This window comes from Mauremys reevesii, unplaced genomic scaffold (assembly GCF_016161935.1).
Source record: "Mauremys reevesii isolate NIE-2019 unplaced genomic scaffold, ASM1616193v1 Contig3, whole genome shotgun sequence".
NCBI classification, from domain to species: Eukaryota; Metazoa; Chordata; order Testudines; family Geoemydidae; genus Mauremys; species Mauremys reevesii.
Window position 1 is genome coordinate 1,694,236 of NW_024100840.1, and position 23,549 is coordinate 1,717,784.

At 46.3% G+C, this 23,549-nt stretch overlaps 1 protein-coding gene across 1 annotated transcript; it reads left to right on the forward strand.

The window, feature by feature from the left end:
* The first annotated feature begins 3,383 nt into the window (after positions 1-3,383).
* Positions 3,384-5,978, forward strand: LOC120393766 (GTPase IMAP family member 7-like). The gene is made up of 2 exons (XM_039518263.1): positions 3,384-3,471; positions 5,005-5,978. Exons 1-2 carry the CDS (start codon positions 3,384-3,386, stop codon positions 5,976-5,978), a joined length of 1,062 nt encoding a protein of 353 aa, XP_039374197.1.
* The last annotated feature ends 17,571 nt before the right edge of the window (positions 5,979-23,549 follow it).

Here is a 23,549-nt window from a genome sequence, read left to right on the forward strand (position 1 = left end):
TTCTAACTAGGATTGGTTGAAAAGTTTCCATTGAAGTTGGGTTCTTGTTAAAAAAACTGGGTTTTCTACTAAACAAAACTTTTCATGAGAAGTCCATGGCAAATTGGGACTTTTCATCAGAAACCCAAAAGTTGTTGTCTTTTGGCCAATGGATTTAGGCTGAATACTCTTTTGGTTTTTATAAACATTTTAAATTTTCTGTCCAGCTCTACTTCTGACAGTACTGATGGGATTTTGGTGTTTGGGTTAAAGAAACCTATTTACATTTTAGATAAAATACTGTTTGAAAGGTCTTTGCATGTGCAGATAAAGGTTTGATACTGTTATTGTGTGTTCAGCTGCCTCCTCATATCTCTACTAATGCACCTCAGTCCTGACCTGCAATAGACCCTCGTGTTTCAGTCCCAGTTCCCTTCTGAACAAAGATTAACAATTAAGCCAAATCAGGCAGTGGTTTTGTGATGTGGGAAATTGTTTTCTATGTTAAAGGAGGAATCAAAGTAGGTTCACTGAAGAGCAGTCCTTACATTGGAAATGATCATAGTTCACACTGTACGTGGCTAAACATTTTCTCCCTCAATCCCACACCTTCGAGGGTTGCAGTCACTCCCACAACTGCCTTTAAAAAAACCCCAAATTTTAAATAATTCTTTTCCAGTTTTCCCAGTGTTTTCCTAATTCCCCGTATCCCGTCCCTGCATTTTTCTGATTTTGAAACCAGCCAACATTTCCCAGGCTGCACTGCCAGTTCCACAGACAATCTTGGCTTCCTGGCATGATAGGAAGGATGGGCTGTGGCATACACCCAGGGCCGGCTCTAGGTTTTTTGCTGCCCCAAGCAAAAAAAAATTTGGCTGCCCCCCGTCCCAGCCCTGGGCTCCCCCATGTACCTCTCTGCTGCCCCAGTCCTGGGCTCTCCCCCCCACCCACACCCTCTACCGCCCCAGCGCTGGGCTCTCCCCCACACATACCCTGCTGCCCCAGCCCTGGGCTCCCCCTTTTCCCCCCACCAGTGCCACCCCCCAACACCTCCTGCTGCCCCAGCCCTGGGTTCTCCCCACACCCACCTGCACCCTCTTTCCGCCACTGGGTCACTGGTAACTCGCTCCCAGGGTGGGTCATTCAGCAGGAATTTTGGATGCGTACAAAACACAGACAGGATTGGTTCCCATATGGTGACAGAGCTGCAGTAAAGTGGGACAATTTTCAGCTTGTGTGATTGGAGGATATCTGGATGCATATTATAAGACTGTCCTCCATAAATGAGGAAAAGTTGAGGTGCCTTTTGTATTCTTTTGTTCCACTCTTTCTTTCTATGGGGAATTTGCCAATGCAATGTCACTGTCTTCCTTTTAAACAAACAAACAAACAAACAAACAAACAAAAAAGGCAATTGCTGTTGAAAATAGCAATTCCAGTCCTAACAACCACTGGGAAGCATTTCTTGCTCAATTTTATCCTACTTTTTCTACAGCAAGTACAGTGGATCAGTATATTTAATTTGGGAGAAATGAAGTAACAGCTGCCCAAACGGAGCTTGAGCACTCCTGAATTTTGAGGTGTTCAAGTCTGGAAGGCAGGTGCTGGGTGTGTGTGTGGGGGGAGAGGAGACTGTGGGCTCCGCGGGGGAGCATAGCAGCATGTATGCAGCAGCGTGTCTGACACTGCATGGAGCCAGACACGCTGGTCTGAGTGGCATGGTAAGGGGGTGGGAGGTTGGAGAAGAGGTAGAGGGTTTCCCCAAAGGGCCCGAGGGGGGGCAACAGTGAGGTTCGTTGCCCGGTGTGCGTCGCACTAATTAACACACCAGGGTGGAGAAGAAAACCAAGTTTATCTGAGCTCAAAAAAAGGTGCCAGGGAGAAAAAGCATTCTCAAATCCTGCACACCCGCACGCAGGCGGGGTTCCAGCATTTATACCCCCCTTTTTTTCCCCCCTTCCTCCCTCCCCCTTGCAACAGTTATACTTAACACTATAATGTAGCTTGTTAGAACTGTTCTCATTCTCATGTTTATCTATGGCCTTCACAGCACAGACACATGCAAATTTCCCTCCTCCTTCTCCCCCGTCTTACTGCCGCTTTTTGCTGTTTCGAGCTGTACTGCCTAAGAAAGCTGACAATTACAAATTTTGCTTGCTGTTTATTAGCATCTTAGGCTGGTTAAAGTTCACAGCATGGAAGAACTTTGGTTCACTCAGGCCCAAAGTCACAACTTTGGTTTACTTAGGCCTAGGGACACCAACAAGGGGACAAGGACCAGTGGTGCTTAGATAGGGGGTGGGTTCTGGGGGGCAGTTAGGGGCAGGGGTCCCAGGAGGGGGTGATCAGGGGATGGGGGGGTTGGATGGGTTGGGGTTTCTGTGGGGGGCAGTCGGAGGGAGTGGATGGTGGCAGGCTGTGGCTACCCTCCCTCCCCGTGGAGTGTCCTGTTTTTTTAATGTTAAAATATGGTATCCCTCCCTTCACAGTGCAACTCTCCACTCACAGCACATTGCCGCATGAGGTCCCCCTCCTTCCTTTCTAGTTGGTAGTGGCCAAGGGAATGCTGGGAAACGTAGTTCTTTCCCTGACCCAGGGCTGGCTCTATATGCAGGGAGCTAACCAAGGAACTACAGCTCCCAGGGCCCCCGGTTGGTTCTCAGCTCCCAGGCTGGATCCTTGCCGCCCCTGCAAATGGGCTGCCCCAAGCATGTGCTTGCTTTGCTGGTGCCTAGAGCGGCCCCTGCATACACCACCCCTTCACTAATCTTACTGGTCTAAGGACAGTCATGCAGATGTTGACACAGGTTTGGTGGGACACTGCAGCTTCTCCCTAGACAAGAGTGAGGGGGTCACTTGTGGGCAGGACAGCTGATCTCCTGCATCTTAGCTCCCTTCCTCCAATAAGTCTTCAATTGATCCTACTCCCCATTTCTCCCCCATGCAGGGGCCAGGGCAGTTACTGATGACCTGGTGCAGCCCAACACAAAAGGGAAAAGGGACCTGGAAGGGGTGTTTTAATGAAATCACCAAGGGCCATTTTCTCTCACTCCCAGGCCAGTTGCCCTTGGTGGCTGTTTTTCACCCTGACAGGCCCATCCTCCCCAGCTGGCAGCTCCACTTAGCACCAGTCAGCCAGAGCGGCTTTCCCTGGGCTGCTTGCCCATTTAGTGTCCTGGGCTGTTACCCAGCTGCTGAACGGACTCACTGGCTGAAACAGTTGGGAAGGCACCATTTCCCCTGGTGTAACTCCCCCTAGCCGAGTGCCAGGCAGACTCCATGCGAGGGGAAGAGCGGAGGGGATGCTGTGGCCATTACCAAGAGAGGGCTCCTCTCTGGGATCCCATTGCTCCTATGCTGCTGTGCAGACCAGCTCCCCAGGGAGGTCCCAAGGGCTCCATGCCATGGAGAAGGTGGGATTTGGCTCTAAAGCCGGGCAATGCAGCTCTATTGCATTTATTCCCCTGGATGTGTTAATCAGCTCCCCTAACTGTGAGTGAGAAGAGCTGTTACTGTGGGCATGATGCATGTTCTCCATCTATTTCAACTGTCTGCACCTCTCCTTCACTGTTTTCCCTCCTCACTCCTGTTTTCCTTCTGCTCCCCAGGCTTCACTTTTTTTCCCTTTCATCCATATGTCCCATTATTTGTCCCATTCCCCTTTTCATCTTTTTTCTATTCCATTCTTTCTCTCCGTAGTCTCTTTCCTTTCTCTTTTTATCTCATCGCCCCCAAAAATAAAACAGAGGGGCTATGTAAGCGGGCACACACTCACCAGGCGGCCCTTCCTGCTGGTTGCTCTGGGAATTAGCTCTTCCAGCCTCTGGAGTGCCCTCTGCCGGCCGATGTCCCACTGCCACTGTGCCCCCATGTCACTCCCAAGACCTGGTGCCCCCTGTCTGCGGGGTGCTGCCCCCTGGCAATACCCCCACAGTCTCAGGGTCTTTCCACCCAGGGAAACCCCCCACCCACTATCCCCACCTCACCTCAGCCTTGGCTAGTCCTTGCTTAGCCCCCACTTACTGGGCAGACTGCAGTGTATAAGCCACTCATCATAGGCAAGGGGGGTTAGACCTTCTGCCCCCATCTACCTCTGGCTACCCCTCTGTAGCCTCAGTACCTGTCTAGGCCTTTATCGGGGCCTGCAGCCTGTGGGTTCTCTAGGCTGGAGATCCCCAGCTCCTCTAGCGTTTCCCCCAGCCCTGCTCCATTTCAGGTACCCTTCTCAGCTTCTAAGCAGCCAGGCCCTTCTCCCTCACTAGCTAGAGGGAGAGTGTTTCTGCTTGAGCTCCTGGCTCAAGCCTTTATAGGGCAAGCTGGGGCCTGATTGGAGCATGGCCCCAGCTGTTGCTGCCTTCCCGCAATCAGCCTAGGCTTCTTGCCCTTCCACAGCCCTCTCCCAGGGCTGTTTTAAACCCCTCAGGGCCAGAGCGGGTAACCACCCCTCTAGAGGCTGATTTGTAGAGGTTCTGAGCACCCAAAACTCCAGCTGAAGTCAGGGGGAGCTGGGTGTGCTCCACTTCTCTGGAAGTCAGGTCCAAGTTAAACTCCTTGGGTATCTTCCGCTAAACAGGGAGCCCATTCTCTAGCCTGCCCCGGACTCTTTCTGCTGATCCCACATTGCTGGGCTGGCTCCTGGTGACTGCTGCTCCTCTCTGCATGTGGTAGAGGCTGGACAGGGAGCTAATGAGACCTGGTGGCAACACCACACCGTGAGCAGTGATTCCAAAACAGAACAGAAGGATCCAGACCAGCATTCCTCCCAGAAACACCTGATCCCTGCACTGGCCCCCTCCAGCCCAAAGCCTGCTTAAGAACTCACTAAATCTGAACCAATGCCTCCTAAGGTGACAGGCTGTCACTGCTAACTACTCACTTTGCTACTCCGCTCCAACATGGAAAATGTTTCCATGCCAATTAACTAAGGCCTTACAACAGCTATAATTACAGAAAGGGAAATCCCCCAAACACACCCATTGTTACTTTGTTATCTTTACCATGACATTGTCAAACTTCTTCTTCCAGGCCCAAGAGCTGCCACCCTGAGCAGTGAGAAATCCAAACTACGGATTGTTCTTGTTGGTAAAACTGGAGCTGGGAAAAGTGCAACAGGAAACATCATCCTTGGTAAGAAACTGTTTGAGTCTAAAATCGCAGCAAAATCAGTAACAGTGACATGTACTAAGAAGAGAAGGGATTGGAACAGCAGGGACATTGCAGTCATTGATACGCCTGGTCTTTTTGACACAAAAATTCCTTTAAAAGAAACTATGAAAGAAATAGGGCGTTGTGTGGTAGTCTCCGCCCCAGGACCCCATGCTATAGTTCTGGTGATGCAGTTGGGTCGTTTCACTGAAGAAGAGAAAAAAACAATTGAACGAATACAAGACATTTTTGGGGATAAAGCTGTGGAGTACATGGTCTTCTTGTTCACCAGAAAAGATGACTTAGGTGATATGACTTTACATGATTATTTAAAAGCTTTGGATGACAAAGATCTTCAGGAATTGATGGAAAAGTGCGGGAATCGATGCTGCGCTTTCAACAACAAAGCAGAAGGACAGGAGCAGGATGATCAGATTTCAGAGCTGATTGCAATAACTGATAAGATGGTGCAACAGAATGGAGGCTCACATTATACCAATGACATGTATAAATATGCTCAGAAGAAACTTCAAGAAACAATCGAGAAGCTCAAAAAACTTTGTAAGGAAGAGATGGAAGAAAAGAAAAGAGAAGTGACATCTCAGTATGAGGAGGAATGTAAGAAAACAGATGAGGAATTACAGAAAGAAGGCTCATATAATGAAAACACTTCAAAACAATTAAAAGAGGCCCATAGACAAAAATTGGAAAAAGCTTTAAAGAAAATATATACCGACTACAAGGCACAGCTGGATGAACTCAGGGAAAGAGTTGATGAGGATGTTACTATAATAGAAACTATTTTAGGAGCATTCTCTTCTGTATTTTCAAAAATCACACACTGGTTTAAATAATGATTGACTTACTATAATTTCTCCTCTTGCCACTTTGCCACTTTTTCAATAGTGATGAATGGAGTTTTCGTGCTTTGTATCACTTTAACCTCCTAATTTTTTCTTCACAGATGTTTACATTTGTATCAGCTTCTTATTCAGCTTTGTATAGTCATACTCTACCGCTAATGCATATGTAAGCGGGGGAATGGTCCCACTATTGTGGGGAACTTTCCTGGCTTCTGCACCCGGTGAAGTGGGCTAGCGAAAGGATCTGAGTCCTCGCTCTCACTTCCTTTACCCAGAGGCCTCCCTGCCCTTGAGGGCTCCCCTTCCACTCTCCTGTCTGGCAGAGTCCTCATAACCCCAACAAGGCTGGGCCCAGGATTCCTGGGAGGCTCGACCCTCAACCCTGCTAAGCTTAATTACCAGCTTAGATCAATAGGCTGCCACCACTCCCGAGGACTAACTCCCTTCCCTGCGTAGTCTTGAGAGACTCCTTCACCAATTTCCTGGTGAACACCGATCCAAACCCTTGGATCTTATTACAAGGAGAATTTAACCATCTCCTCTCCTTTCCCCCACCAATTCCTGGTGAGTCCAGATCTAATCCCCTTGGATCTTAACAACAGGGAAAAATCAATCAGGTTCTTAAAAAGAAGGCTTTTAATTAAAGAAAAGAAAGGTAAAAGAAAAAAACCTCTGGGAGACAGCACACAAGGTGATCTCACAGACAACAAATTTAAAACACAGGATGTTCCCCTGGGCAAAAACCTTAGTACACACAAGAATACCCAATTTGATTATTCCCCTAATGCCAAGACAAGTTACAAAAAGAAAATAAACATAAACCTATTTATTCTTTTCTAAAACTTACTACTCTGATAAGAGGCTGGTTCCTTGATCTTTTCCACTCTGGCTGAAACTGAAACTGACTTTAAACAAAGGAAACTTCCCTCCTTGCTTTTGAAACATCTTGTTCCCCCATTGGTTCCTCTGGTTAGGTGTCAGCTAGGCTAGGTGAACTTCTTAACCCTTTACAGGTAAAAGAGACATTAACCGTTAACTATCTGTTTATGACAAAAGAATACAGGAAATTTTGGGGGGAAAAGCTGTGGAGTACATGATCTTCTTGTTCACCAGAAAAGATGACTTAGGTGATATGACTTTACATGATTATTTAAAAGGGATGGGAAAGTGTGGGAATCGATGCTGCACTTTCAACAACAAAGCAGAAGGACAGGAGCAGGAAGACCAGATTTCAGAGCTGATTGAAATGACTGATAAGATGGTGCAACAGAATGGAGGCTCACATTATACCAATGACATGTATAAATATGCTCACATGAAACTTCAAGAAAAATTCGAAACCACTTTGAAACAAAAGACCCTGTCATAGGTCTCACCCAAGGAAAGACCAACCAAGTCCTTAATAGAAAAGAATTTATTAAAGAATAAAAAAGAAAATCACTGTCTCTGTCCCCAAGATGGGACAATATACAGGGTCTAAACTTATCAATCTCTGGAGAGAATCCCCCCTCCTTTCTTTCTCAGTAAAAGCAATGTAACAGCAAACAGGAATAAAGAATTTCCTTCAGCAAAATACACAATTGCAAATGTAGAAATCAAATTATAAGACTAATTTGCCTTTCTAATTAATACTCACTATTGAATAGTAGAAACTACTCCAGGAGAATTTGGAGACATGACTGGTCTCTCTTAGATCCAAAAAGAGCTCTCTAACAAAGAACACAGACAAAGGCTTCCCTCCACAGAGATTTGAAAAAATCTTGTCTCTGATTGGTCCTCTGGTCAGGTGGTCATCAGGTACTGCATGTTAACCCTTTACAGGTAAAAGAGACCTTAACCCTTAACTATCTGTTTATGACAGACCCAACAGAAGGAGGCCCTAGGACAAAAACTGGAAAAAGATTTAGAGAAAATAAATAACCGTTACCAGAAACAGCTACGTGACTTCAGGAAACAAGCTGAAGATGTTTCTATAATAGAAGCCATTTTAATAGAATTCACACATATATTTTCAAAAATCAAATGCTGGTTTGGATAACAATTGACTTACTATAATTTCCCCTTCTCTTGTCACTTTGCCAGTTTTTCAATAGTGATGAATGGAGTTTCAGTGATTTGTAACCATTTAACCTCCTAATTATTTCTGCGTTGAAGTTTATATTTGTATCAGCTTCTTAGTCAGGCTTATACGTTCATACCCTACAGCAGATGCATACAAAGCATGAGTACATGAAACTATTATCTTCTGTTCTTTATTAACATTGTGTGCTGGTTCCAGCTACAATTAACAATTTCAGCAACAGTTATTTGATCTCTTCTGAACTATGAGTTGGAATAAGCTTGGGTTGATATAATATATTAATTGTGACTAATATTGTTGTCAATATGGTTGTAAATGTAGACGTTACATCTTTTCAGGAATCATTTACAGAAATCAGAATCTGTTCATAAAAATAACCATTCATAAGTATTCACGGATCCGTTTGGATGAACAGCTGGATGTTCACAAGCAGTTCATTCTGACTAGTCAGTATTCAGTATTTGTAATTATGACTGACCACCCAAGTCACATGGTATTGTTTATGCTTCTGAATTAAAATTTTGTAAACAAGAGAATAATGAATGATGTATGATGTGGATTTTCAGACCAATAATCTGAAAATTCATTAAACCTTCAAGGTTTTCAAATACTTTCCCACATTCAAATCAGCACTTCTATTCACTAAACTATTTGTGACTAAATGCTTTAAAAATATTCACAGTCCTACCACATTTACCTATGGATATAGCCTACCTATAATTATGTAATGTACTTCTCCTATATTTTCCAGTTTTGCTTCTTATTTGCTGTGAAATGTCATGGGATGATTTCCATTAATTATGAATAATGCTATAAAAAGTAATTCTATTTATATTGAATCGTATGTCAGCACTTGCGGTTATAGAATTTGAGAACTTTATGTAGTTTTATGCTGAATTTTAAGACACATTAACCCAGATATCATTTATGTAGCCAATTAGTTAATTTTCTCATCCATTTATTATTGTGCTCTGTGATGTTATGGTCAATTTATATGCTATTTCATATACAATCAATGTATGCTAAATAGATTTAAATGTTAGGATTACAGAAGTATACGACTGATAAGTATTTACAAGTAATTAATATGTACTAGGTATATAAATAAAGCATGACTGAAATGCATGGCCTACAGGCTGAGACTTGTAAGATTTCATCTTAACCATACTAGGCCATACACTTAAGAGTGCTTGACATGAGTGGTTGACCAATGAATAACCCTATAGCCGCAAAGGTCCCAAGATTACTGTATAGATGTGCCAATAGGTGATTATAATAGATTGCAATTAATTGTCCGAAACTACGAGAGACATGATTGTAACATATTTGAATGTCTCTCTTGACCACAGTGTACATGTCATGCATAGATGCTAATACAGAATGAGAGGAACAAACAACCTATGAAAAATGGGGACCCCAATATTTATGAGGTGTGAAAGTACCGATAAGGGAAAGATGACTGACACCTCCATACATATGCATAAGGTGTTAGGTGCAGTTAGAATTGCAATCTATAAAGGGTTCCCTGGTTAAGTAAAAGTGGAAATACCCACAGGAAGAACCCCAGCAGGAACTATCCCTCTACTGATGCTCAGTTGGTGAGAGGGCCTTCGGACCCTAGAATATCTTTGAGTATGTGAGACTCATTACAGTATGATTATTCAGTAGGTTTTTGTAGGATTTCTATATGCATGGTGTAATGTTGCACTCCATATGTTTTATGAAAATATGCTTATGAGGGTAAATATGATGTAACTGGAATATGCTTTATGCAAAATGTCTCTTGTAAGGTATCATTACAAAGCTTATAATCTACTGAGTGTGGTCATCCTATTTGTTTGCATGTATTATTTCTATGTCTGGAGTTAGGAGAATAAGATATAAATGTGTATTATTGATGTAAACATATTAAGTGGAAGCCATTAAGGGTGCTTCAGAATCAATGAACTGTAAATGGCTCTGTTTACCTGCAAACCTTCCTGAGTACATGTGGGCCAACCCAGAAAGAATGGAGGCTGGGGTCTCAGAGGACATGTGGCCATAGCACATTATACTGGAATCCATCTTAAATCTGTAAAAGCAGCAAAGAGTCCTGTGGTGCCTTATAGACTAACAGACATTTTGGAGCATGAGCTTTCGTGGGTGAATACCCACTTCATCGGATGCATGAAGGACCATTTAGAAGGAGGGGTGAGGACCCAGACAGACAAAAGATTCCCACCTTGGGCCAAAGCTATAAAAGGGGGGTGGAACAGGACAAAGGGGGCCAGTCATGAGAAAGCCCCTAGTTACCAGCTAAGATGTCTGCTGGAACTAACAAAGACTGTACCGGGGAAAGGATTCGGCCCAGACTAGGAAGGAGTCTAGTCTGTGAAAGAAGCTTATTGGAACATCTCAGGGTGAGATATTACCTGTAATCAGTTTCTAAATGTATTAGGCTTAGACTTGCATGTTTTGTTTCATTTTGCTTTGTGACTTACTTTGTTCTGTCTGTTATTATTTGAAACCACTTAAATCCTACTTTTTATACTTAATAAAATCACTTTTGTTTATTAGTAAACCCAGAGTAAGTGATTAATACTTGGAGCTATGCATATCTCTCTATCAGCATTATAGAGGGCGGCCAATTTAGGAGTTTAGCCTGTCTAAGCTTTATACAGAGTAAAACGGATTTATTTGGGGTTTGGATCCCATTGGGAGTTGGGTGTCTGGGTGTTGAAGAAAGGTAATCTGCTGAGCTATTTTTAGTTAAAGTCTGCAGTTTTGAGGGAGTGACCTGGACCCTGAGTCTGTGTTGCAGCAGGCTAGCATGTCTGGTTCAACAAGGCAGGGTTCTGGAGTCCCAACCTGGCAGGGAAAATGGGCTCAGAGGTAATTTCAGCACATCAGGTGACAGTCTCAAGGAGGTCTCTGTGACTGAATCCATCACACATGGGTAATTGTAACTTTACTTATTGTTTTAATAAAACTTGTAGTACATATAAGACTCTGTACTTGTTATTGTGTCTGTGGCCATTATCCTTGGACTTGAGATCTCCACCTTTGATAAAAGCTCCAGAGGCAATTTTACTCTGAAGTGGAAACTGTAGCAACTGGAGCCAAACAACGTCACTAAATTCACTTTAAATAAAGTAAAAGGCTACATTTAGTATGGAGCAGTTATTGCCTCCTTATAGTTAAAATTAGTATTTGCTTTCCTTTATAAATGAGTGAAGGGATTCTCCCTTCTACTACAGCCCCTGGACGCTTGGGGCAGTGGGAGCGCACAGGGTCATAAAGTCCTCTTTGGGCGGGGGCTCAAGGAGAATTCTTCTTTGAGTGTTTGTCCACACAGACCCCACTAAGTATGTGTGTGTGCCTCATGTGCACCAGCCCAGAATCTGCTCCCAGTGGTGGCAGATGACAGAACAAGGAGTAATGGTCTCAAGTTGCAGTGGCGGAGGTCTAGGTTGGATATTAGGAAACACTATTTCACTAGGAGGATGGTGAAGCACTGGAATGGGTTCCCTAGGAAGGTGGTGGAATCTCCTTCCTTAGAGGTTTTTAAGGTCAGGCTTGACAAAGCCCTGGCTGGGATGATTCAGCTGGGGATTGGTCCTGCTTTGAGCAGGGGGTTGGACTAGATACCTCCTGAGGTCCCTTCCAACCCTGATATTCTATGATTCTAAGTCACTCAGGCCTTGCAATGCTGCATGGTGCAATGCGAAAATACTTCTATAAATCTGGCCACAGTGCATAACCCCTGAGCACAGGCACAAAGAGGAAAACAGAGGGCTGAGGTGAACACTAGGCACAAGGCAAAACAAGAGAGCTGACAGTAGGTGGAGGCAGTCCGCAAGCATAGTCCCTCATGCAGGTTTGGTGGATGGGGGGGTAAGTGGTAGTATCTTATTTATGCTCATTGTATTATCATTGATATGCCCTCTCTTGAACATGGTCTTAGAAATGTTGGGCTGGAAGGGATCTCTAGAGATCATCTAGTGCATTCCCCCATGTTGAGGAAGGACCAAGCCAGCCTAGATCTTCTGTAATGGGTGTACCAGGCCCTTTGAGGCCCCCTGCTGGAGACCCCGGGGTTCCTACCACTACCTGTCCCAGGAAAGTAGCAGTAAAGATGGGTCCTCCAGACCTGCCTAGAATGGCTGCTTCCCTGCAACCTACCAGAGCCCATCAGGCTCAGTTAAAAGGAACTGCTGGGCCTGAGCAGGTCAGTTCCTGCCTAGGATCAGAAGGGATAAGACAGAAGGAATCTCCAGGCAAAGAGGACTGGGAGAAACTCTGCAAACAGAAAACAGACACAGAATCCAAGGACATTAATCCTAAGGTAATGAGTGAAGATGATGGGAAGAATGGGCAGCAGTCCAGGGAATGCATCAGCAGTGGCTGTTAAAAAAAGCAGCACGTGGCTGCTATTTGTAAGATCCCTGGGTTGGGATCCGGAGTAGCGGGCACCCTGGGTCCCCCCACTGGCCCTGAGGAGGGAACAGGTTTTGTTTTGGAGTCCAAGCAAAGGGCTGGAATTTAAACAGGGACTGAGGACACTGAAGAGGGCCAACAATTAAGTTGACTTTGTTACCTCAGAAGGAGACTGAACTTGAAGAAGTGACCTGGCTGGAAAGCTGGGGTAATAAGAATTGATAAGGCAAAGAGTCTCCAGGAAGAAGGCCCTGGGGACATTGCTGCCTACTAGGACAGGCATGGACTTATAGGTAGCCCAGAAGAGTATGAGGACTTAGTCCAGAGATAGAGCTAAAGATATTAACAAAGGCACAGCTTCCTGTCACAGCTTCCTGTTAGCTTCCCTGGGCCACTTCTTACTCCAGTCTGCGTCCCATCTAGCCGCCAGCCAACAGCTTCAGGGTTCCCACCCAGCCCTTGTTCCTGCCACCCGGTTCTGCATCTCTCTGGCTTGCCAGCAGAAGGCAGGCTCAGATCCAGTCCTCCCCAGGAGCTCCCAGGGTATGTTCACCTCCCTGACTGATCAGGCCCAGACTGAGCTGTCTGACTGGTTTTAAACCCCACTTCCAGTCTGACCATGCTCGGCAAGGCCTAAGGGGTGAGGTGTTCCTTAACCCACTCCTAGCCAGTTAGGTGTCTATACACCCCATCACACACCCTCCCCCTGAGATCCCTTTATGGGGGTGTGACGAAGTGGGACTGTTCTTAATGTTTCCTCTGAATACGGTGTGGGTTCCTCAGTTTCCCCTAGGCATTTCTTAAGTCTCTAGTGGTGGGATAAAGGTCAGTGTGCATAAATCACCGACACTCTGTCTCCCTGGCAACAAATGGCCAGGGCCCTTGCCCCTTGCAAGGAAATAGCTAAAGGTGAACAAAGAGATCAGGTGACCTCCTGGCCCGGGAAAGAGACAAAGCCCAGAGAAGGAGGGGCTGGAGGGGGTTTGAGTTCGGTGCTATCTGGGAACAGGGAAGGGAGTGCAGATGGGGGTGTCTGGCTTGCTGGGCCCCAGAATGGACCCGGTTCGTTGTATCTACAAGCTCTGTTTTAGACCGTGTTTCTGTCATCTAATAAACCTCTGTTTTACTGGCTGGCTAAGAGTCACGTCTGACTGTGAAGGGGGGGTGCAGGACCTCTGGCTTCCCCAGGACCCCGCCTGGGAGGACTCGCTGTGGGAAGCGCATGGAGGGGCATATGCTGAATGCTCCACTGCCCTGAAGACAGTCTGCTCCGAGGGAGAGAAGGCTCCTCAAAGTCCTGCCTGGCTTTGTGGGGAGCAGTTCCAGAGCATCGCCCGGGGACTCCATGACAGGGGGTTGGGGTATTTTTTTGCAGTTCTTCTCCCCCCAGTCTCTTGAAAAGAAATCCACTTTCTTATTGTCCTTCCTGGCCCAGTGAAAGATTCAAAACTATACAGCTCTAACGAGAGGTACCATCTCATGATCCTGTGGTTGGTGCCCTTCGTAGTGTTCAGCCAGCATAGCAGGGCATAGGCCATCACCAGCTTGAAGGAGTTCCTCCACAGATAGCATCCCAGCACATCCACAGCCCATTTTACGGCTGGGGCTTCCTTCTTGATGACTGAATAGGAAGTATCCTGTGGAAACATCTTCCTACTGAGGTATAGTATGGGATGTTCCTCACTATTGATATTTTGAGAGAATATTTGTAGCCAATTGTTGTCTTTTCAGCAGTCTCAGCAGATCCATCCTGATCCTTTTGAATGGCAACCCAATTAATATGACCAGGACCAGTGGGGCTTTTGGGGGTTTCTGGGTGCCCACACTCCATTTATCCACACTGGGATAGTCAATTTGGCAGCCTCCTTTTTTCCTGTCACTGGTGCCTGCCATCCATGCCTGCCCATAGGAACAATCCATAAATGGAAGGTCTTGGCAGAAATGGCCAACTACCTACAGGAGAAAAGGGCCTTTTCAGGGGGCTCCCCCTCTCCCTTCTTGCCATCTGGGTTTGGTCAGGGGACTCCATTCTCATACTGGACGGCAGTCAGGAATTTTCATATGTCAAGGCTCCTATGCCCGTGACCAAATCCGGGCTGCTGTTGGGTCATGATTTGGGGCCTATGACCAGTCTCTGGTAGCCATGCATCCCCTGGAACTCAATGCCCTTAATCTTCAGATTCCTGGTGAGGGTGGCCAATCCCAAGGTACCTTTGGTGGCTAAGAAGTCATCAGTCAGTTTGACAGCCTATGCTAATGTTTTGGACCAGTGTCCAGAGCCGGCTCTAGGTTTTTTGCTGCCCCAAGCAAAAAAATGTTTGGCTGCCCCCCGTCCCAGCCCTGGGCTCCCCCCGCACCTCCGTACTGCCCCAGCCCTGGGCTCTCCCCCCCACACCCTCTGCCGCCCCAGCCCTGGGCTCCCCCCTTCCCCCCAACCAGTGCCACCCCCCAACACCTCCTGCTGCCCCAGCCCTGGGTTCTCCCCCCCCATGCCGCACCCTCCTTCTGCCGCAGCCCTGGGTCACTAGTAACTCGCTCCCAGGGCGGGTCATTCAGCAGGAATTTTGGATGTGCACAAAACACAGACAGGACTGGTTCCCATATGGTGACAGAGCTGCAGTAAAGTGGAACAATTTTCAGTTTGTGTGATTGGAGGATATCTGGATGCATATTATAAGACTGTCCTGCATAAATGAGGAAAAGTTGAGGTGCCTTTATTATTCTTTTGTTCCACTCTTTCTTTCTATGGGGAATTTGCCAATGCAATATCACTGTCTTACTTTTAAACAAACAAATAAAAAAAAGGCAATGGCTGTTGAAAATAGCAATTCCAGTCCTAATAACCACTGGGAAGCATTTCTTGCTCAATTTTATCCTACTTTTTCTACAGCAAATTACAATGGATCACTATATTTTGTCAGGGACTCGAACCCCGACAGCGAAGTTCGTTGTCTGACTGCAGAGAGACAGGCAACACCAGCAAGGTCTGATCAAAAGCTCTTTATTGACAACTGCATGCATCAATAGAGAGCAGCTCATCTCCAGAAAGAACCAGCACCCTTCTTTACAACTAAGTATAGGTTATATAGACAGTTCCGTCGCGTCACAGATTATTCATTTCACACAACCCATATCCCACCCTCCTTTGGTTAGTAACAAAAAACCTTAGTAACAAAGCACATCTATCTTTCTTTATAATGTAAGCAAGTTGTGATGCCCCAGCAACTTTCTTATCAGCATGGTTGCCAAGCACCAGAAACTGGAAGACGGGAGTTAAGAACGGACCTAAGACAGAAAAAGGGAGTGAATACAGGGAGGCTGGCTCCTTATCAGTTCCTCAAATGAACTGTTCCTAACTCAGCACATCTGGTATTATGTCAGGAATGCAGCCCCTCTTTTATCTCACTTTTTCCCAGCTCTGTGAGAGACATGCTGCTCCTCTGTATTTTTCCACTCGGGGATTACCCAGAAACCCCTGGTTAGCCTGACTTCGGTCAGGTTGGCATAACTGGTTTTGTGCTACATCTTTATTCAGGCCTAACAATTTGATTTGGGAGAAATGAAGTAACAGCTGCCCAAACCGAGCTTGAGCACTCCTGAATTTTGAGGTGTTCAAATCTGGAAGGCAGATGCTGGGTGTGTGTGTGGGGGGCTGTGGGCTCCGCGGGGGAGCACGGCAGCATGTATGCAGCAGTGTGTCTGGAGCTGCGCGGAGCCAGACACACTGGTCTGAGTGGCACGGTAAGGGGGCTGGGGGGTTGGAGAAGGAGTAAGGGGTTCTGGGGGGGCAGTCAAAGGACAGAGAGCAGGGGGTTGGATGGGGTGGAGGTTCGGGGGCAGTCAGGGGACTGGCCGTGGTTGGAGCGGCATGGGCGCCCCCGGGGTGGGTCCGGGGACTGGTCGGGGGTGGGGTCCCACGGGGCTGTTAGGGGCAGGGGTCCCGGGAGGGGGCAATCAGGGGACAAGGACCAGTGGCGCTTAGATGGGGGGTGGGGTCCTGGGGAGCAGTTAGGGGCAGGGGTCCCGGGAGGGGGTGATCAGGGGATGGGGGGGTTGGATGGGCTGGGGTTTCGGTGGGGGGCAGTCAGAGGGAGTGGATGGTGGCAGGGTGGGGCTTCCCTCCCTGGAGTGTTCTGTTTTTTGAATGTTAAAATATGGTCTCCCTGCCATTCACAGCACTCACAGCAAGCTGCTGCATGAGGTCCCCCTCCTTCCTTTCCAGTTGCTAGTGGCCAAGGGAATGCTGGGAAATGTAGTTCTTTCCCTACTCCAGGGCTGGCTCTATATGCAGGGAGCTAACCAAGGAACTACAGTTCCCAGGGCCCCCTGTTGGTTCTCAGATCCCAGGCTGGATCCCTGGGCTTCCCCAAGCATGTGCTTGCTTTGCTGGTGCCTAGAGCCGCCCCTGCCAGTGTTGCAGAACTCAGTCCCTACATCCTGTGGGAAATATCTCGGTGTACTATTCCAGAGACACCTGTTCTGCTACCTGCTCCCCCATTTGCCTCTCTGGTTGCAACTACCACCACCAATGTTCTTTGAGGCACTGGGCCATGGTCCAGGGTCAAGCACCCATAGGGAATCTTTCTTGCTAGAAATGGTGGTGGTGAGTTTCAGATATGATGTCAAATGCATCCAGGATAGTAACTTTAATCCTGAGATAGTCCTGCGCCTCTTTGGGCTCAATGCCCTGATATGTGATCTGGGCCAGGTCTGCCAGGTATAGGGCCAGCAAAATGGTCCAATGATCTGGTGGCCATTCTGCTACTGTCATGACTCTCTCGAAGATGAACAAAAATGCCTCCAGGTCATCTCCAGGACCCACCTTTGTCAACTTCACCAGGGGATTACTTGTAGACATGGTACAGGGTGTTTTTGACCCTGGGCTGATGCTGGTCCCCTTTGGTTAGAGAGGGGGTCATCTGTTGTATCAGCCATTGTTGTTGTTCATTTTGTTGCACAGCCAACTCCCCTATGAGCTGCTGTTGTTGGGCAGCCTGCGGTTGGTGGTGGATGGCCATCTGCTGGAACAACTGCTGCTGTTGTGTCATTTGTCATTGCTGGCTGCCAGCCAGCCATTTCAGCAGCTTGCCCATCTCCATATCGCTTCCCCGCCCTCAAGTACTTTTACCTTTGTGAGCTCTTCCCTCTTTTTTCTTTCCCTCTTCTGTTTTTTTTATTCTCCTTTTCCTAGGTCTTCCGGCAGACCTGGGTCACATTGCTCACATACTCCACCACTTGTGACTGGGGTTGGTGCAGGGGCTCCTGTCAAGTGGTCATAGTTCAATTCATGGCAGTTCTGCCTAGTGGCTCAGTTCAGTTGGTGGCAGTCCCACCCAGTGGCAACAGTTCAATGTGGCAGCAATCCCACCTAATGGCTATGGTCTCTGTGGTGGCAATTCCACTTAGCAGTCACCGCTCAAGCAAGGATAGGGGAACCCAGGCCCACCCTATTCCACCGCACTCTGACCCAGGACCTTATGAGGTTGACTTGGCCACTCACCGGGCTCCTTATGGTGTCCTCCCATCAGCTTCCCTGGGCCATCTCCTTCTTCAATGTGCATCCCATCTAGCTGCCTCCTGACTCTAAGGAACATCACGTTCAGGACTCCCAGCTCACCAGCCTGAGGCAGGCTCAGATCCAGGAGTTCCAAGGTTACATCCTCCGCTCTGGCTGGTCAGGCCCAGACTGAGCTGCCTGGCTGGCTTTTAAACCCCACCTCCAGTCCAAGCATGCTCTGCAAGGGCTAAGGAATGGAGCCTACTTAGTCCATAACTGTTCCTTATACCCCTTCTGGTCAGTGAGGAGTCTATTTACCCTGTCACAGATGGAGATCTACAACCTCCCTCGGAAGCCTATTCCAATTATTAACTATCCTTATAGTTAGAAAGTTATTCCTAGTATCTAATCTTAATCTTCCCTGCTGGAGAGTAAACTGATTACTTCTTGTGCTGCCTTCAGTGGATATGGAGAACAATACATCATCTTGCTTTACATAACAGCTTCCTAATGTATTTGAAAACTGTTATCAGGTTCTCCCCTCAAGAGACCCTGATATCAATTTTCAAATATGTTAAAGTCTGGCGATCAACAGTTTAGCATGTTTAGGGGACAACCTTCTGATTAAAAAAATTGAGAAAAAACTAAGGGTCATCTATTTTGGATCTGGTTTTGACCATCAGGGATTAATCAGTTGTGAACATGAAGGTGATCAGGAAATTGGGAGACAGTGATCATGATCTGATAGAATTCAAGATCTGATGGAAAGGAGGACAAGAGCAAAACAAAAACATCGGACTTCAGAAAGGCAGATTTCCACCAACTCAGAAAAATAGCAGGCAAGGTCCCATGGAAAGACCAGTTAGGAAGAAAAGGAGTCGAAGAGGGTAGGCAGTTCCTAAAAAGATGTAAAACTGATTTCTGGAGGCTCAACATCAAACTATTCCAACACAGAGGAAAGATAAGAAGAGCCACAGGAGGCCAATGTGGCTTCACAAAGAGCTTTTTAGCTATCTAAGATCCAAAAGGGATATATTCAGGAAATGGAAGGAGGGGCACAGCACCAAAGAAGTGTATATATGGGAAAAGCGTGAGCGTGTAGGGACAAAATCAGGAAAGCCAAGGCAAAGAATGCATTACAGTTAGCAAGAAATGTTAGAGACAACAAGAAGGTTCTACAAATATGTTAGACAAAAAAGAAAGATCAAGCACAGCGTGGTTCTGCTGCTCACTGGAGAAGGTGAGCTGGTAACAGAAGATGATAGAAAAGCAGAGCTGCTCACTGCCTACTTTGCTTCAGTCTTCTCACAAAAAATGACATGTGACCGGACAACTAGTGAAGTTACCATAGACAAGTGGAAGGGATGCAGACTGGGATAAGTAAAGAACATGTCAGATCTTCTGACCAATTTGAATGAATTGAAATCAGCAGGGTCAGATGCTATTCACCTGAGGGTACTGAAGGAATTAGCTGAAGAAATCTCTGAGCCACTGGCAATAGTATTTGCAAGCTCATGGAGACAAGAGAGGTCCTGGAAGACTGGAGAAGGGCTAACATAGTACCCATCTTTGAAAGGGGAAAAAGGAGGAGCTGGGAAACTCTAGGACAGTCAGTCTGATTTCAGTACCTGGGAAGCTACTCGAGTAGTGTATGAAACATTCAATTTGTGAATAACTGGAGGCTGAAGAGGTGATCACTAGGAGCCGGCATGGATTTACGAAGAACAAATCATGCCAAACTAGCTTCATTTCCTCCTTTGACAGGGTAACTGGATTAGTGGATAGGGATAATATAGTGGACATAATATACCTGGATTTCAGCAAGACTTCTGACACAGTCCAACATGACATTCTGATAGATAAGCTGAATAAATGTGAACTTGGTGGAACTACCATTAAGTGGATACATAATTGGTTAAACAACCATGAACAAAGAGTAACTATTATTGGGATGATGTCAGATTGGAGGGAAATCTCAAGTGGGGTTCAACAGGGATCTGCTCTGGGTCTGGTGTTGTTTAACATCTTTATTAATGACCCAGATGTAGGAATAGAGAGTATACTGGTCAAATTTACAGATGGCACAAAGCTAGGCAGGGGTTCCAACACTTAGAGCTAAAATTCAAAGGGGTCTTGATAAATTGGAGAACTGGGCCATAACCAGCAAAATGAAATGCACCAAAGACAAAAGTAAGGTGCTGCACTTAGGGAAGCAAAACCAAATACACAAATACACAGGGATAACTGGCTTGGTAGCAGCACTGCTGAGAAGGATCTGGGAGTTGCGGTGGATCACAAACTCAACATGAGTCAGCAATGTGATGCTGTTGCAAAAAAATCAAATGTAATTTTAGGTTACATTAACAGAGACATAGCATGCAGGTCACAGGAGGTGATTGGACTGCTCTAATTGGCGCTGGTTAGGCCTCAGCTAGAGTACTGTGACCAGTTTTGGTCACCATTGTATAGAGAGGATGTAGAGAAACTGGAAAGGATTGAGATGTAAGCAACAAAGATGATCAAAGGGCTGGAATGTAATCATATGAGCAAAGATTGAAGGTACTGAGTATGTTTAGTTTGGAAAAGAAGAGGGGACATGATAGCCGTCTTCAAATACTTCAAAGGCTCAGGGAGTGCCAGGAGATGCCACATCATCCAGTGCAGGAACAGAAAGGGAAATAACCATCACCACTGGTGACCAAAATGAGGACATTCTGACCCGGGGAGGGGAGCATCTGCCTGCAGAGGCAGGAGGCAGAAAGGGAGATTTCCAGAGGCACAAGGGGCCACTAGGCACCTAACTCCCATGGAAAGTTGTCATAAACAGATAGTTAAGGGTTAAAGTCTGTTTTATCTGTAAAGGGTTAACAAGCTCAGTAACCTGAGAAACACCTGACCAGAGGACCAATCAAGGAACAGGATAATTTCAAATCTCTGTGGAGGGAAGCTTTTGTCTGTGTTCTTTGTTGGCTCTGTGTGGGCTCTTTTTGGATCTAAGAGAGGCCAAACATGTCTCCAAGTTCTCCTGAAGTAGTTGCTTTTACTGAGAAATAAAGGAGGGGGGATTCTCTCCAGAGATTGATAAGTTTAGACCCTGTGTATTGTTCCAGCTTGGTATTACAGAGACAGTTACTTTCTTTTTATTCTTTAATAAATCGTTTCTGTTAAGAACTTGGTTAATCTTTCCTTGGGTGAATTCTCAGGGAAAGGGGAGGAGGGAGGCATCCCTCTGTAGCTGGATCCCGGTATCTCTCCTAGGAAAAGGGAGGGGGGAGGAAGCAGGGGGGAATGGTTTATTTCTCCTAGGTGTAAGAACTCCATGGATTTGGGGCTCTTGGGATCCCCAAGGATTTTGGGGAAGGACTGTGTCCCAATACACGTACATTATTGGGTGGTGGCAGCTTTTACCAGATCTAAACTAGAATTTTAGTTTAGAAGAATCCATGCAGGTCCCCATATTGGAACCCAACAGCTCCAAGTGGGGGTGAGACCTATGACATGGTGGGCAGCGGTGACGGATTTTCTAAACCAGAAAGCCATTGCTATTCTCTTCTCCTAAAGCAGGACTGCAGGTTAGGAGGGAAAAATACCCCGAAGGCAAACAGACACAGGTTTTCTAACTGGTATTGTTAGAGGCAGTTTTTTTTTCAGCTGGGCTAAGCTGAAAAGAGCTATTCTCTTCTTCTAGAGCAGGAAAGCAACCTCAGAGAAGGGGGGGGGGTTAGAAGTATTAGTTTCTAACTGGTATTGTTAGAAGGAATCTTCAGCAAGGTTGGCTGGATGTACGTGTATTGGGACACAGTCCTTCCCCAAAATCCTTGGGGATCCCAAGAGCCCCAAATCCATGGAGTTCTTACACCTAGGAGAAATAAACCATTCCCCCCTGCTTCCTCCCCCCTCCCTTTTCCTAGGAGAGATACCGGGATCCAACTACAGAGGGATGCCTCCCTCCTCCCCTTTCCCTGAGAATTCACCCAAGGAAAGATCAACCAAGTTCTTAACAGAAAAGATTTATTAAAGAATAAAAAGAAAGTAACTGTCTCTGTAATACCAAGCTGGAACAATACACAGGGTCTAAACTTATCAATCTCTGGAGAGAATCCCCCCTCCTTTCTTTAAGAACATAAGAACATATGTTATTTCTCAGTAAAAGCAATAACAGTACAGAATTAAAGAATTTCCTTCAGCAAACACACAATTGAAAATGTAGAAATCAAATTATAAGACTAATCCGCCTTTCTAATTAATACTCACTATTGAATAGTAGGTTTCAGAGTAGCAGCCGTGTTAGTCTGTATCCGCAAAAAGAACAGGAGTACTTGTGGCACCTTGTTAGTTGTTGCAATTTGTTAGTCTTTAAGGTGCCACAAGCACTCCTGTTCTTTTTATTGAATAGTAGGAACTACTCCAGAAGAACTTGGAGACATGTTTGGCCTCTCTTAGATCCAAAAAGAGCCCACACAGAGCCAACAAAGAACACAGACAAAAGCTTCCCTCCACAGAGATTTGAAATTATCCTGTTCCTTGATTGGTCCTCTGGTCAGGTGTTTCTCAGGTTACTGAGCTTGTTAACCCTTTACAGGTAAAACAGACTTTAACCCTTAACTATTTGTTTATGACAAAAGTCAATAGGAGTTAGGCACCTAACAGCAATGGTGCCTGGAATTCTGCCCTGGATTTCTCAGACAGCCTGCTCACAGCTCTGCCTCCAGCCTCCTGAGCCTGCCTGGCTCTGCCGGGGCTCCAGGATTTCCCCAGAGTTCCCCTCTGCAGTGTATTGAAGGGAGGTTGTTGAAGTTTTGGGGCCTCAGATTGGGGTTATTTATAATGGGGGTTTGCTCATGCTGCCCTCCCCACCACCCTGTCTTTCATACCCCCAAGCAATCACTCATTCACTCACCTGCCCAAGCAGGACAACACCTGCTCCCAGTTTTGCAGGACCAGCCTGATGTGGACGTGCAAAAAATGCAAATTAAAATCAAGGTGCCAACATGCTGCATGTTTCAATGGTCAGTCCCACTGATTGGGTTCTCCCCCTCTTCCTTCACTTGCCTCTAGTCCACTAATAGTGTTATTTAAATAGCCCCAACAATCAATGTGTTTATGTGCGAGGGGTGGACAGGGACATTTGCCTTCCACTGACACATTAGCGGTTGTTCTCCCCCAGATCTGATGGACCAGTGGGCTGATCTAGTGGCAAATCCTATGTACACTTGATTTCAGAGTGGACAGCATCTTGGAGTTGATTGCACCAGCTGGCCAAGCCTCCTTTCTCTGCAGAGGAGACGAACCAAGGAGACTCACTGCATTTTATGCTGGCAGGTTTCTCACTCCACCCCTGCCTGCTGGTGATTTTTAACTGCAAATAGAGTCCTCTGTGGCCTATTTCTTAAGACTTTTAAAATGAGACCAGAAAAAAAGACCCCTGGGATATTTTGTAGGGAACAGTGGGGAATGGTCCTGCTTTGAGCAGGGGGTTGGACTAGATGACCTCCTGAGGTCCCTTCCAACCCTAATATTCTGTGATTCTGTGGTACCTGACCTGACCCCAGGGAGATGGATCTAAGGG

Excerpts from the sequence above, each read along its gene's own strand:
- LOC120393766 (XM_039518263.1), top strand. The coding sequence starts at position 3,384 with ATGGAGAAGGTGGGATTTGGCTCTAAAGCCGGGCAATGCAGCTCTATT. Across the intron at positions 3,472-5,004 it reads GTTAATCAGCTCCCCTAACT|GCCCAAGAGCTGCCACCCTG; the intron begins GTGAGTGAGAAG and ends TTCTTCTTCCAG.